This window comes from Papio anubis, chromosome 1 (assembly GCF_008728515.1).
Source record: "Papio anubis isolate 15944 chromosome 1, Panubis1.0, whole genome shotgun sequence".
Lineage (NCBI taxonomy): Eukaryota > Metazoa > Chordata > Mammalia > Primates > Cercopithecidae > Papio > Papio anubis.
In genome coordinates, this window is record NC_044976.1 from 67,899,554 (window position 1) to 67,915,287 (window position 15,734).

Genomic DNA, 15,734 nt, shown 5'->3' on the forward strand with positions numbered 1-15,734 from the left:
AGGATTAAATGAAAGAATATGTGTGAAAGTACTGTGTTGATTGTATTCAAAAGAACTGGAAACCCGTAAAGGACTGCTATAATTGTGTAATTGTTGTGCCAGGTTATTTTGTCAACACATTTTTAATCAGCACCTAAAATATTTAATGTCACTCCATCCAACTGAGACATTGAGATGTGGCAAGATGTTTAAAAGGACAATACTACAGGTGAAAAAAACAGAGCACAACACTAGTCAATTCGAAAAAATTCTTTTAACAATTTTATTCCATTTCCTTGCCATTTTCAGAACTCTTTCTTTTGGTGTTTTGTAACAATATAAAAAATGATCTGGCCTTTCAAAATATACTCCTTTTCCTTTCTATGTGCAAATGATATGAAACACTGGCAAGTTGTCCTTAAGAGTCAGCCCACCTTCATGGCCCAGATAAAGTGGGCAATAATTCCTCTCTAGGTCCTCTGAACATTAGGTGCCAGTCTCTCAAGACTCTTCTTACACAATTTCTAGCAGCCAGGAAGCATAATTTTTGACCTTGAAGACTTTAGCATTCCAAATTTAAGAATACAATCAGGTGTGTTTTCTTTTGGCAAACTGTGAGCTTACACACACTCCAGAGTGGCATTTGAATGCTGTGCACAGTCTTGACTGTGTTTGAGGTTAGAGAACTAAAGCAAGATTCTTTCTCTCTTGTAATGAAGAAACAAAAACCACATAGCCTATATTCCACAAAAGAATACCAGCATAATATATCCATTTTTAAAGATGTATTTCATTAGATGTGTGTAGAGATAAAAGTGTAAATATAGGCCGGGAACGGTGGCTCACGCCTGAAATCAACACTTTGGAGACCCAAGACAGATTGGATCACCCAAAAGTGGGGTCCGAGAACAGTCTGGGCAACGGTGAAACCGTCTCTAAAATAAAAATTAGCCCGAGGCGTGTTGCGTACTGCAATTAGCCAGTGGGAACTGAGACAGGGTGAGAATCAGCTTGAACCGCAGAACAGAGGTTGCGAGTAATGAGCGAGGATCGCGCCATTGCACTCCAGCCTGGGCAACAAGGCGAAACTCCCGTCTCAAAAAGAAGTGCGATATGGTGCAAAGCCGCAATGTCTTGCTGCTTATGGGACTTTAGAGAAGCCGTATGAGAGGAGAAAAGATGAAATTGGTATTTAAAGGAGCATATGGAGAGAAAGGAAAGAACTATAATGTCAAGAAAAAATGTAATAAAAGAAAGTCAGGTGATGGGAGGTCGGCTCCTGCCAGTGCTCGAGGAGAAGAACAAAACAAACAGGATCTCCTGTGGTTTCTCTTATCTCAAACAGACAAGGCAGGCTCCTAAAGACTCTTTCTCAAAGTCAATGGGCTGGTGCAGTGCAGGAGTGCCTGAGCGGGCGCACAGGCCGGGAGCCGCTTCTGCCGCTCAGGCGGCGGCGCTGCAGGACGCCGCGCCGCGCCGCGCTGCCAGAGCGCCCGGGGCTGGCCCGCGAGCGGGAGGAGCCGGCCGCCGCGCTCCACCCGGCGCTGAGATTCGTGCCACCTGCCTCGAACACCACGGAGACGAGAGGAACCCAGAGAGCTCGGCCTCTCGTCCCGTTATCGAAAAGCAGCCTATGGTGACGGAGCCGGGAGAAGGCTAGCGTTTCAATTCTGTGCGGGACTGGGATTTTTCTTCTCATAATTTGGGGTAGCCCGAGTAGAGGTCAGAGGGACAGGCGAGGATCTCAAAAAGGGACCGAGGGTTGTGAACATGGTTACCCCCTCCTATCATTGGAAAATCTCCTTGACATTTTTCACACTTTGAAGCAGCTGCAGCTGGTATAGTCGGAAAAGGGGGTGGGAAGAAACAGAGGGGGCGGGGAGAGCGGAGACACAGCCAAGAGCCATGAGCGGCGCCTCCTAGCCTGCCAATCCTGGCACCTGTGCGCCGAGCCACTGCACCGAGGAGGACCCTACTCCAGGTGAACACCGGGCTTGAAGCCACGGACACCCAGCCCCTGTGCAGCGGGTTCTCGCCGGCGGGACCTGCAGCCGCCCACTCGGGCCACCGCCACCGCCTCCTGCAGCCGCGGAGCGCTCAGCCCCACCGAGACGCCCGCTGCGCCCTGGCCCCTGGGGATCCTCGCCCTGCACAGGCGCGGCAACGGGCAGGGGTTGTTACAGAGTTGGGTGCAGGATTCGCCTTTCCTGCTCGTCTCTTCTCCGCCCAGGATTTATTGTCTGTGGAGCCTTCTGGGGGCGGGGAAGGAGCTGCGCCTCCGCCACCGCCGCCGCCGCTGCTGCTGCGGTTGCTAGCGCGGCGCGCTGGGCAGGCTGAGGCTGGGGAGTGGACGCGCTCCTGCCTCCCCCGCCGGCGCTTCGGGCTTCCCCTCGGCCCCTTCCCGCGGGAAGCTCTCCAGCCGTCTACCTGAAGGGCACCGGCATCATGGTCTAACGTGGCACCTTCCTGGATTCCCCTCTACCTCCTGTTCTTCCTACCTTCTACTCCTTCCCTCCTCTTCTCCTCCTCCGAGGACCCTGGCGCCCACTCCACTGCGGACCCCTGAACACTTAAGGAATAACCCTTGGCAGCTGCACGACTACGCTCTCCGAAACCTCATGGGCAGTTTCTCCCGCCGGCGATGTAAGTAAGGCACGCTCGCTCAGTGGCGGAGGGTGCTGCGGCGGCCGTAGGCGCGCTAGGTGTGGGACCCCAGAGGCCGGCCGGGGGCGGGGGTGGCAGGGCGGGAGGCTTCGGCGCTCGCGGGAAGCTGCTCGTGCGGTGGCCAGCGGAGGCGGCGCTGATGTGGTAGGTTGCAGAGCGTTTGGAAATGGGGTGCTAACTGGGCGGGTGCATGGGAGCACCGAGTAGCTTGAGCTGGCAAGAGACCTTAAAGGGTTACATACTGCGAAAAGGAAAGGTGAATTTTGGGCGCTGGTGCTGGGACCATTGGTTCCGCTGAAATTAGGTTTAGCTCCTCGTTATTATCTTGGGCATCTCCAGTCAGCTTTTTTCCCAGAGGTGTCTGAGGGATGAAGCGCGTGTTTGATCGTGACACACACACACTCACACTCACACACACTTGTGGCAGGACGCACTTGTCTCTATCTTGGAAGGTGTTGTATCAGTGTCTTGATGTCTGTTTGAAAAAATACAATTAGAAGATTTTTATGCCATTGGGATTGAAGGGAAAGGGTGGGGTTTGGGGGGATGGAGGGGACGAAGGAGCATGAAAGACTGGAGGACGGAAAGAAGTGGGGGAGCCCGTTCCCTAGGAGTCAGGGAGAACCTTGCCTCCCTCCCTGTCAGCTAGACAACTCCTACCCACACATCTCCTTTGTGTGGCACGAGAAGCTGGTGAACCTGCCTATTCCCAATCCAGCGCTGGGTCCCCTTGAGGATCTTGCGTCCACCTCTCCGAGTTATTAAGGATGCAGGACGTGTTTCGGATTCGACGTGGAAAGAGGGAGGGAAGCACATTAGCATTAAGGTAATCATGGCACCCTGGCTCGTGGACTATTAGATTGGCTACCAGTAGTCTCTAATCTTACTGTTTGCAGAGTCAAGAATGGGGGCGGGGGTTTGGGGGACTGTACAGATTGCCTTTTAAAATAGTGTGACTTCATAATAACGGAGATGGCTGCAAGATTGCTTCCTTACACTACTTCTCGGCCATCAGGGCTGAATAAAGGACCCGCCTCCGCCCTCTACTCCCGCTCTTCCCTGACTGTCTCTTCCCCATCAAGTCACAAAGCGAGCGGGTTGGGCGAGAGGGCACAGCTCCAGGCAGAGAAGAGACGGGGTCACTTTCACAACTCCCAGGAATTGGCTTCAGAAAGGAACCATCTACGACTCCCACGTTCCTTTCGAAGTTCTCCTTCAAAAGGAATTACAAAAAAATAAAAAAATAAAAAGCGATGGGGGTGGGGATCGGTAAGACGCAGGGGCCCTCCACCTGCTCTTCTTGATTACTTTTCCGATACTCTTTAAACACATCGAATTTACCTGCAGTGGTAACTGGGTCAGCAGGTAAATAGATTTGTATCTGTGTATGTAGAAATGTGGCTCTCCTGATGGATGAAAAGCAATTTTATGTGAGCATATTCTAACCTAGGCGAAATTTCTAAGCACAATAGAGATTTTTATAGCGTGGGCGAGAAGAGTGCATTCCAGCGAAAGCAGGACACGTGATCCCTCCAACCGGAGAGATACAGTATTAGGAACTCGATTTTCTTTGTTCCAGCCTGAGCCTATGAGATGCTCAGCATCCCGGTTGCTTAAGTCCTCCTATAGAAGGAAAATGATAATAATAATAATAACAACAATAAAGTTGATGGGAGGCGAAATAGAGGGAAAATAAGCACAGATAGATATGCGTGAACGGTTTGAAAGCTTCGCCTCTGCCTTTTTTTTTTTTTTTTTTTTTTTTTATCGCCCACCCTTCACCCCCACCCCTTGCTCCAGCCAGCCCCCTATTTTAAAATGAGACATTTCCTCTGGGAGACGGTGGAAAAGTTCTCCAGCCCCTGCACACGTGGGTTCTCCAGCACTTCAGAACCTGCTGTGATTCACAACAGATTACACCACCTCCCCATTCCAAGTGTCACACCTCCGTCCAGGCTTCCTTGAGTTGGCTTCCAGGACTCTAAGGGAACTACCACGAGGTGTTTTTTATTTGTTTGTTTGTTTGTTTTTACAAAAGACAGTAAAGCAATTAAGTCTTTACTTTTTAGAAATCATTGATTGCGCAGGGGGGGAAATGAGAAAGTAGGGATGTAGGAATTATTTTATTTTTCCTTAAGAGTCATAGGGCTAAAGTATATTGGGGGTGTGTTTAGCGATTGCGTTTGGACTTCTGAGGTGTCTCAGGCCTGTGAAAAATGTCCTGAGGACAGAATATTTATTAATTTAGTGGAGATATAACTTGTTTACCATCCAATATTTAGAGTTACCTGACTTGGAGATTTCTTGTTTCATTTTCACTTAATGCTTTATAATTCATCTTAGTAGGCTAAAGTTTTTAAAAGACGGTTTATTTCTGTATTATGCTGCATTGCATCATACTAATAAGTAATGATAAGAAAAACAGTCAATTTTCATGACTTATTATAAGGTGAGAGTTCTTTATACATTTTTAAGAAAAAATTGACTATCCAAGAAAAAATGTGTACTTACCATGGCAACACTTACATTCTACATCACTTGTGTCTGCACATATGCAGCTTCAGAATTAGAAACAACTTCATAAAGAAACCTGGTCCAATTGCAGTAGCCATATTTTATTCAGAATTTTAGTGCAGCTTTAGGCTGGCATTAACATTTTCTCAATTAAATTCTTATTCCACTTTCTTGTATAAGCTTTTAATTTTTCTAATTCCTTTATAAAATACAGAACATAAGCTTACAGTGTTTTTGTGTGTCTGCATTTTTGTTTCTTTGGATTTCAAAAAATCACTAAAATATAAATTAATATTATGAAATGTTATTGCTTATGAAAGTGATAAACTATATTATCTATATGATGTTCATTCCAAAGGTACTCGTAGATCTCTCTTATTTCAGTACATAGTACATGATTAAATATTTGATACAAAAACTTGATCTTGTTAATCACAACTTTAAAACATTCACTTCTTAGAACAGGTAAAATATTGATGTTAGGTTTTAATTGATGTATCAAAATTACATTTATAGATACTAAAATTTTATTTTCAGATTTATATATTTAATTTATAACTTCATTTCTTATCCAGATTAACAGACTACACGAAGAGTAACCAATTATTGATAAATTATCGTTTGAATTATTTATGGATTCTTCTTACATTTTCTTTCTTCACATAAATTATTTCATAGTTTTTTGAAAAAAATATTTCAAACATATATACTGTTGAACACAATAGTTATAATAGCCACACTATCATTGAAAGACATTATTTGGTGTATTTTATTGTCTCTAATAACAATGACTGCTTTGCAGAGTATCATCCACATTCTTTTTTGAAGCCATGTAAATTTGCAAGATGACTTTAGGGGAATGTTAATTCAAATCTGTGACATATAACAGACTCTTAGTTTATGACAAACTGACTTACTATTAACTAATTTTTATTGCCATGGAAAGATATCATTGGAGATGACTCTAGGCTCTTTGGAGAACCTTGAAGTTTTCACTCTGAATTTCATTAATTTAGTAGTCAATATCAGTCTTCAGTAGAGAGTTCTCAATGTTCCAATATTAAGAAATAAAATTTTAATATAAAATAGCAATTTAAACCTATAATGAAACAAATTATATTCTATTCTGACAGAATAAAAAAAGCAAATTATATAAGCTGTTGTAATTAAATCAAATACCTAAATCAAAGAAGGAGATTCATAGACAGGCTTCACATATGTTTTAAAAAATTGATTTGTGAATTGTCAATAAAAACTCAAAATGAAAAGTGACACTATAAATTAACAATGTTTGAATGATGGTTGCCACAAATCAACAGTATTTTTTCTTGATGTGGCTTTTAACCATGTTATTTATGTGACTCAGGTTTGAATCATTATAAATAATTTTATATTTTTATAGAACCAACTGTAGAGTATTACCCTGAGATAGTGAAAGAGGAGTAAGAAAAACTTAGGTACGTCTAGAAGTAATATGCAGTCTTAGGTAATACGTCTCTTTTAACAAGATAAAATACAGGTGGCAATAATTACCATTTTATAACTGTAGGACGTACCAGATAAGACAAAGGGGTACAATGAAATGTGGTTTGGAAATTTTACAAGAGTGAAGTATAAACATTTGTGTACTGATTAGTTTTTTTATAATAATGTGTGTGTGGGGTATGTGTGTGTGTGTGTGGTTGTGTTTAGTGATAGCATAGTATAATTATGTGTATTATATAATGGTGTAATTAAAAGCATGCCATTTAAATAACCAAATATGTCTATTTCCTATCTCAAAAAAGTGAATATGCTCAGAAATCTATGAGTATCACTTGTCACATTGCTTCCCCTACCATAGTACCCGAACTGTAACGATAATTATAATAAGTTACCACTTGCTAAACTCCTACCATGAGTCATGTACTTTACTTCAAAATAATCCTATAGGAAGCATGATTCTCACTGTTGTAAAGATTAGAAATCTGAAACTCAAAGACAGCAAGTGGCAATTCCATGCCAAATGGAAACAGATGGGCCAAGATTTAACCCCAGATTTGGTCCCTGTTCATTTTTCCCCATTCTGTGCTCTCTCCTTCATGGCATAAATTGCAGTTCGGTAAATAACTGAAATCTGTAGATTACAGAAGTTTTTCCTGGTGTACAAAGAAAAATTAAGATTTTGAGTCAGTTTTTCAAAGCTGCATATTTGACAATAATACACCCTATCATTTTTTGACTATTATTTAGTATAGGTATAGAAAATACTATTGCTTATTATCTTGGAATAATTCATTCATGACAGAAATTTGATAACCTAGTAGAATCTGTCATATAAAAGTACATTATGGAAATTTTCAATAAAGCAAATTTTGAGCCAATAGCTGTCATGTCTATTTTGAAACTATGATGATGCACTTGATAATTAAGCCCCTGGGGAGGCATCATATATGCTAATTAAATTATTAATCATAATAGAAACATTATCATTTGTCATTCAAAGACATATGGGAAAAATATTAAATACATTAATAACCCAAAGGATTTCCTGTGTACACTCATTCTCATTTTATTGTTCACTGCTTAGTAAACTACTTAAAATCTCTATACAAAATATTATTTTACTTCAATACATGTGAAAGGAATAGTAGTTGTCAGGGATGAAGCATTGAAATGTCTATTAACATTGACATGATCTGTTTAAATATTTTAACAATGGAGCAGTTGTTTACATTGTTTAAAGAATTCATTTATAGACTTCTTAAAGATGCAGTTTCTTCAGTTGTACCAGGATATTTTTGCTGTACATGGAGTTCAGTAAGGTTGAAAGCATACTTAACACCAGGGGATAGGTATACCCAAGGTAGTATCATAACAAATGGCTTAAGTTAAAAACAATGGAACTGTAGGATATTTGTGTGTGTGGCGGGGTGAGTCAGATGAGGGAGATACTTAAATGTTGTGATACTCAAGAGGTAAAGCAGTATGAGAACAAGTGAGAAACTATTGATTTCAATTGTAGGAAAGAGGTAGCTGACCTTAAAAACAAAACGATAGCATAAGTACTATCATTATCATCATGAAATTTTCATAGGTAAAAAGAAATGGTACTGTGAAAAGCAGAAAAACAGAGCTAACAGAGGAAAATGTGGGACAAACAATTGGAAAAGAGCTGTTAGACAAGTCACTGAGAAACTACAGGATTTTATGTTATTACATTGAAAAAGAATACTCTTGGTGTAGTGGCAAAATATAGATACTTGGCTGTATTGTCAATTTATTCAATAATGGAAGAAAAGGTAAGAAATGGACTTTATTAAGATAGTGCCTAAGTATTATGAAGACATTTGTTGCATTAAAAAGGTAAGTAATGGACACAAAGCTAAAATATGACAGTTGAACTTAAAGAATTAATGTGTTATAGATGGTGTAACTAAAACAATCAAAACTTGCAAGTAATAGACTTCTAAATACTAACGACTTAAGTGTTCTGCATCAAAAGTATTCATCACTGTAGTTTTTTTTGTTTTTTGTTTTTTGTGTTTTTTTTGAGACGGAGTCTCGCTCTGTCGCCCAGGCTGGAGTGCAGTGGCCGGATCTCAGCTCACTGCAAGCTCCGCCTCCCGGGTTACGCCATTCTCCTGCCTCAGCCTCCCGAGTAGCTGGGACTACAGGCGCCCGCCACCTCGCCCGGCTAGTTTTTGTATTTTTTAGTAGAGACGGGGTTTCACCTCGTGATCCGCCCGTCTCGGCCTCCCAAAGTGCTGGGATTACAGGCTTGAGCCACCCTGCCCGGGCTTCATCACTGTAGTTTTTACCACCAGTAGGTACCTTACAGAGCCATGTTGGATGGAGATATACCTTGGACCACGTATTTTGAGCACTCATAATATTAAATAGTTACTATCCAGTGCTATTCTGATCAGTGTAATTCAAGACATGAAAAAAATTTCTTCCCTATATCAAGTGTGATTAATTTCTTAAGACAATTATAAAAGCTATTGTAATTAAATCAAATACCTAGTTAAACTTAGAGTGAGTGTTAAATATTAGCGAAGTCCTTAGGGTAATATCGTATTGTTGAACACTGGGCACACCACACACATACACACACAGCTGTAATTGTTCTATTTCTCAACACACATGCACACACAGATATAACTGTAATCTTACTATTTCAGGAGTTTATAACACTTCAGAGCTGGAAAGGAATGTAGAGTGTCTCATTTTATAAAAAGAGGAAACTGAGACCCCACTAAGTATACTTTCTTGCTGAGGATCACCAGCTGTTAATGAGAGACATAGCAATAAAACCAGGTCTTGTGGCTCCCACTGTCTGCCAGTAAAACCACACCCTTAGAACTACTGGGGTCTCTTATACCCGAGCAAAGTAGAAGAGAGAAAGGAACCTTAATTCAATAGATCTAATTAATATATCTAGCCAATTTGATGACACCATCCAAAGAACATTTCTTTTTCATTTAATTTTTGGCCTGAATTTCAATCTGAGTTTAATTTTTGGCCTTAATTATGCCCTGAGTTTTTATTTGGCTTAAGCATTTTGGACAATTGCCCTATCCTCCACTTTGACTTGACTGTCTAGGCAAACTCCCATGCTATAAATTTAACATCTATTAAGTATTCTATTTTTAAAAAGATATCTTTATTTAAGAAATGTGGAATTAATTTTCACTAATATTGAAGCATTCTAAATTTGGATACTATATCCTTTCTTAAAATATTAAAACTAAAATGTTCGTTTTAAATCATTGATCTTTTTAGGATAATACCAGCTAAATGAATGTTGGATGATGAAGAAATGTTCAATTCATTTTAAGTATATGAATTCTCTTTTAAATTTGCTAATTTTATTAGGGATCAACCAATGAGTTTTCTCACCAAAAAACAAGAAGGATTTTAAGTGCTGTTAGGGCTTTCTATAAACTATTACTTTGAATATTAATTAGGAAACCATTCTAATCAGGAATATAAAATATAATACAGTTGGAATTTGTAAAACAGACTCATTTCTGAGAAGTTTTTTGCATTATTAAGCTACATTTTGGGCTGGGTGACTGTAATCCAGCACTTTGGGAAGTTGAGGTGGGAAGATTGCTTGAGTCCAGGAGTATGAGACCAACCTGAGCAATATAATGAGAAGTCGTATCTACATTTTTTTTTTTTTTTAAATTAGCCAAGAGTGGTGGTGCTCATCTGTAGTCCCAGCTACTCAGGAGGCTCAGGTGGGAAGATTGCTTTAGCTTAGGAGGCAGAGGTTGCAGTGAATTGAGTTCGTACTACTGTACTCCAGGCTGGGTGATAGAGTGAGACTCTGTTTGAAAAAAAAAAAAAAAAGTTACTTTGGAAGGTCCTTTAAAATAGTAAGATCCTTCCTTCTTCTAAATATCTGGTTATACATCTGTTACGACATAGTTCTTCTAAGACAAACTTGAAATAAACGTTTCATTTATGTTTTTTCTAATGCAAAAATTCTTAGTCCACCATATCTAGAAGCATTGACTACAGGTAAACTTAAGGCAAGATGTTTTATAACCCACCAGCAAACCATATTAGCAATGATTGTAAAGCATTTTTGAAATTATGGTATAATTCTCTTAAAATATGTATTTGGGTTGTAAACAATGAAATGTAGAAATATTTACAAAGAAAAGTTTTGATTAAACAAGATACCTACACAGTCCCATCTAATAATCCTTTTTAAAAAACATAACTCCTTATTAAGGAAATAATGTTTTAAATTGAAGAAACACCATGATGACTAAATTAATGCATCACATATCAGCACATTAGCTATGCTTTTCCTTTGTAAAATGGTTCTTATTCATGCCAACTTTCAGTGTACTGTTCAGAGGCTCGTGGGTGTGATAGAACGGAACATATTTCTGCATCTGTGAGTGTAATCCCACACACCATTTTACATGACAAAATCTCAATGTCCTACGTCTAGGTGTTAACAGTAATACAAGATGTCAACCTCTCGCAGTCCAGGGTTTCAATTACTCCATAATAATACCTGTTTTATCTTTTGCACTATCTAATTTTATTTAATGAGCGGTTATTTACACATGTAATATAAGGAGGATGGACATTTTTTGTTTGTTTACCTGCTTTTTCTGCCTCGTTATAGCTAAGGTTTACTTCCTACAGACAAAAAGCAAGCCACTGAAACTCAAACACAGTAGACATCAATGTGGGATGTGAACACAGGGGGCTGGATGCAAAGATGATGTACTTTTGTACTTTGGTACAAGAAGAAACTACTAGAACTGTTATGCATGTTTAAGTTCCATATAAAAAGGGTAAACTTATCCATAATTTCTATAAAGGAATATTAATCTCCTTCCCCCTCTTCCCTAGTAGAATTTCTTTGTATAATCATGTGCAAAAAATAGAAATGCATGAAAAAAAGTTGTATTTTAGTTCTGGTAATATAGATGAATACTTCCTTGTTTTAAATGCCACTTAATGGTTTAATATTATTGCTTAACAATGGAAAAATAGCATATTTTAGTGTAGAAAATAGAAACTTTATTGGGCGTCAAGAGTTATAATTTAATGAATCAACATAATAAAATGTAATATGATAGCTTCTAGTATTTACATTAAAAAGGAAGGTAACAAAAAAAGAAAAACCCTAAAGTGTTACTTGGGTTTTGTATTCTCTTTTTCTGGATGTGAGTCGACTGAGAAATTTACCCTCACACTGAGTAAAGATCACCATTAAGTTGAATATGAATATAGTTTAATGAAACTTCAGAATCCCTTGGTTATATTCTCCACCTATCTTTTTTAAAAAAATAAAAAAGGTTAAACCTTTAAACTGTGTGATTTGTGTGATCACACAAAGGTCACTTTATATTGGTATTTTTAGGATACTTCAATATATGGACCATTCATTCATTCCCAGTATCATTGTTTAAATAATTATTAAAATGACTGTTTCCCAAACCAGCATATATGTAGAGACTCACTGGATATTTTATCCCAAGCAAACTAGCTCACAGCCTGGTGCAGAAGAAGATGCATGTTGTGTGAATGAATGTTTCAATGAATGAATCGTTCCACTTATTCTTCTGAATGCCTCTAAATGACCTTGTAGTCATTATCCCTCAATTCCTTCTTCTCCTCCTTTCTGAGAATATCATAGGATTCTGCTTCCCAGCCATAGCCATATGACTTGCTTTGGTTGAGGCAATCAGAACAAAAGGTAAGGAGTGTCTCTTTTGAATAGATGCTTTTTTTTTTTTTTTTTTGGTAGAACCAGCATCTTGCCATGTTGCCCATGCTGGTATCAAACTCCTGGGCTAAAGCAATCCTCCTGCCTTGGCCTTCCAAAGTGTGAGGCTTACAGTCAGGAGCCACTGCACCTGGCCTGAATAGGAGTATTTATGACCCAGTGCACTGTCTGCTCTTTTCCTAATATAGTAATTGTGGAAGTACATGGCATGATAGAGCCTCCATCATCCTGGTCCCTGAACAACTACAGTAAATGCAGTCCTCTTGGCACATATGTATTTGACATGTGGTGTGAGAAAGACATAAAGCATTGATATGTTGGGATTTGGGGAGTTGTTTGTTAATAGAGAATAACCTATACTTCCCTCTTTCTCGAATTTATTGAGTTTGAGAGACAAAGTGTAAGTGGAATCCTATTCTATTAAAAGTAGAATCCTGATTTCCAGTTTATGGTGTCACAACTACAGAAATAAGTATGCCACTAATTTGGATTGTAATATTAAAATATATTACATTTTATGACTGATTAAAGATATAATTTTTAACAAAGTTATTTAATACACAAATATATTATTTAAAAGATAAAAAATCAATCTATTTGAGAAAATTTTATAAGTCTTAAGCACTTTGACTTTCTCAGTTGGAAATTTTGTGCACAAGCATATTTTAATATACCAGAAGTCTAAGAACTAAGCTACTGTTCTTGTACAACTCAAGAACAGCTCCTCGGATTTGGAAACAAATCAAAGAAACTAGGGTGCAATATATTTTCTCATTCTGTATATTATTGGGAGAACTTTTATAATAAAACTCTACCGTATCTACTGGAATCTGCAACTTTTTCTGTTTAATAAATTTTACTAAGTTCTTGCCTGCCTGCATTCATTCATTCTAAATATTTACTGTGTTCCAAGCCTCATGCTAGGCACGGCTGAGTACATACCTGGTCTCTGATTTCATGGAGTTTACAGTCTAATGGTATAGACAGACTTTAAATAAATAATAATTCTAGGGACATATAATTACAAATTAATTATGATAAAAGCTAAGAAGAAAAAGACCAAGGTACTCAGAGTGAATATTTTGAAGTTCTGAGATGCAGCATCTTTGATGAACTTCTATTGAAATAAAACCTCTAAGATGATAGAAGTTAGCCAGACAAAGAAAGAGGACAGAAGAATTCTAGTCAGGGCAAATGGCAAATGCAAAACTTTAAATCAGAAGAGGATGGTACATTGGAGGGCAATGTGATTGGCAGGAGGCCAGTGTGACTGGATATGGGGAGCAGAGGGAAACTGGCATAATATGAGGCAGACATGAGCCAGACATCCAAGGACTTACTGACCAGGTTAGGAATTGAAGTTGTTTATCCTACATTCTGTGCAAAGTCATTAAGCATTTATAAACACAAAAGTGGTGTGAACTGATTGAGATTTTTAAATGATTACTCGGGCTCCTATGTTTACATAGCTTCTATTTAGACGAAGGTCAGAGTGGAAATAGAGATTCATGAATTAGGAGATGTTACAGTGAGTTGGACAGTAAATTATCTTGGGCTACAATTTTGGTAGTGGAAATGGGAACAGGTAGATGGAAGTGAAATAAGCTTTGTAGAAGGTATTGGATTCATTGCTGAATTGATAGTAGTGAGGGCTAATGAAAGAAAGTGTGGTATCAAGGATGTTCCAAGATTTCTGGCATGAGAAACTGAATACATATAAGTACAATTTGTTGACTGGAGGATCTGGAGAGGGAAATAATTTATTCATGTGTAACTAGAACATTGACAGAATGAAGGAAACTGAATAACGCTGACATATTGAAGAAGCATCAACTTATAAATGTAAACACTTATTACTAAATAAAATTACTGGAAATGAATACTTCTATAGGGAAAAATAATTAAAGCCTCATTTTAAGAAAAAAGTTTTTAAATACATGAAATTTGGGTATGCATTAGAGTGACTCACCTTATGTTGCTATCTTGGCTTTGTTTTAATTATTTTTTTGGCATGAAAAGAAAATACTAATTTCTTCCATCTTTACTCGGTATGCTTTACGGTTTAGAAGGGCAGTTTACTCCTGGTCCTTTTATACCTGGATTCCTAAGATGAGTAGAAGAGTGTAAACCATTGATAGAGTTTGTTTTAAGCCACCCATCTCAAGCACTTCCTTAGCCTCTTGCAGCGCTACCAAGGGATCCATGCTGTGGGATTCTCTGGGCAAGGTTACACCCATTTGCAATTTGTCCCATATGTGGTACCTTATCCTAGAGCTCTTCATCTTCAAAATTTTTCACAGCTGAATTCTGTCATTTAAGACATGCTGTAGATTATTGCCCAGAGGGTGCACAAATAAGTAGAATGAAAGTCCTTTGCTCATGGATACATCATCTAGGAGTGTATTTAGCTGGAAATAAAAGAAGTATTAATGATTAGTAGCTTAACTAAGATACTTATTTTACCCTTTCTTCCAGTTAGCTTTTGCAGTGGTAATTTTAATCTCAAAATATCTCAGTGGCTTACACCACAAACATTCATTTCTCCCCTACAGACCTGTGGGATAGCAACAACTCCACTCAGCTCTCTTTACCCAATCTTCTCACTCCAGGATCCAAGCTGAAGGAGCAGCCTTCATCTCAGATGTGCTGTTTTCCTGGTAGAGGACAGAAGCAAGAGGTCAAACTGGCCAACTGAAGTTCAATGAAAGCTTCTGCTCACACATAGCATATTTTAGGTCCATTTGCATTCCTCTGGCCAAAACAAGTCACATAACCATACCTGGTACGGCAAGGGAACAAATGGTTAAGCAACCATCTGGTATAAGTGGCTCAGTGATGCCATCAGGAATTCCAGCTCATTCCAAATCTTTATCTACTTCTTTGGTAGTAGTTTAGCACATATACTTTGAAAGACAGTGTTTTCCTTCTTAACATAACTGCCTCTGAGTGGACTGGCACCAAAGGAATGGCAGTAATGGATGCCAATTGTTGAGTTCCCTGGGTCTCTTCCTTGGCTCTTGTATCCTGGCCAGGATGCAAGTCTGTTTAATGCAGTTGTACTTATGAGTATGTTTTGATATTTTTTCTTCTTTGATTAGCTTGAAATGCATCTTACAAATTTCTCAAGTACATTATTTTTGCCCTATTTTCCTAAGTTATAAGACATTTGGGGAAAAATAACATTCATATTAAAATTTAGATATTAATATAAATATCTAATATCTAAACAAATCAATTTTAGCTTGGTTAAACAGTTTCTTATCTTTCAAACACTGAAGTTTAGTTATAAAATAAAATTTTATTTTTTATAATATCTGGAGGATTTATGGAGCATTTT

The 15,734-nt window shown here is 38.7% G+C and overlaps 1 protein-coding gene across 10 annotated transcripts in view; it reads left to right on the plus strand.

Moving 5' to 3' along the window:
- The first annotated feature begins 1,350 nt into the window (after nucleotides 1–1,350).
- LRRC7 (leucine rich repeat containing 7) overlaps nucleotides 1,351–15,734 on the plus strand; it is a 553,086-nt gene continuing 538,702 nt past the window's right edge. For 4 of the 10 annotated variants that reach the window (XM_017962449.2, XM_021942826.2, XM_031669733.1 and 1 more), the window contains exon 1: nucleotides 2,732–2,787. In XM_017962449.2, the coding sequence (XP_017817938.1) occupies nucleotides 2,783–2,787 (5 nt within the window). In that variant the 5' untranslated portion in view covers nucleotides 2,732–2,782. Of the gene's footprint in view, nucleotides 2,623–2,725; nucleotides 2,788–15,734 lie in introns of those variants that run through there. The other 6 variants (XM_017962453.3, XM_031669738.1, XM_031669736.1 and 3 more) reach the window with 3 other exon arrangements.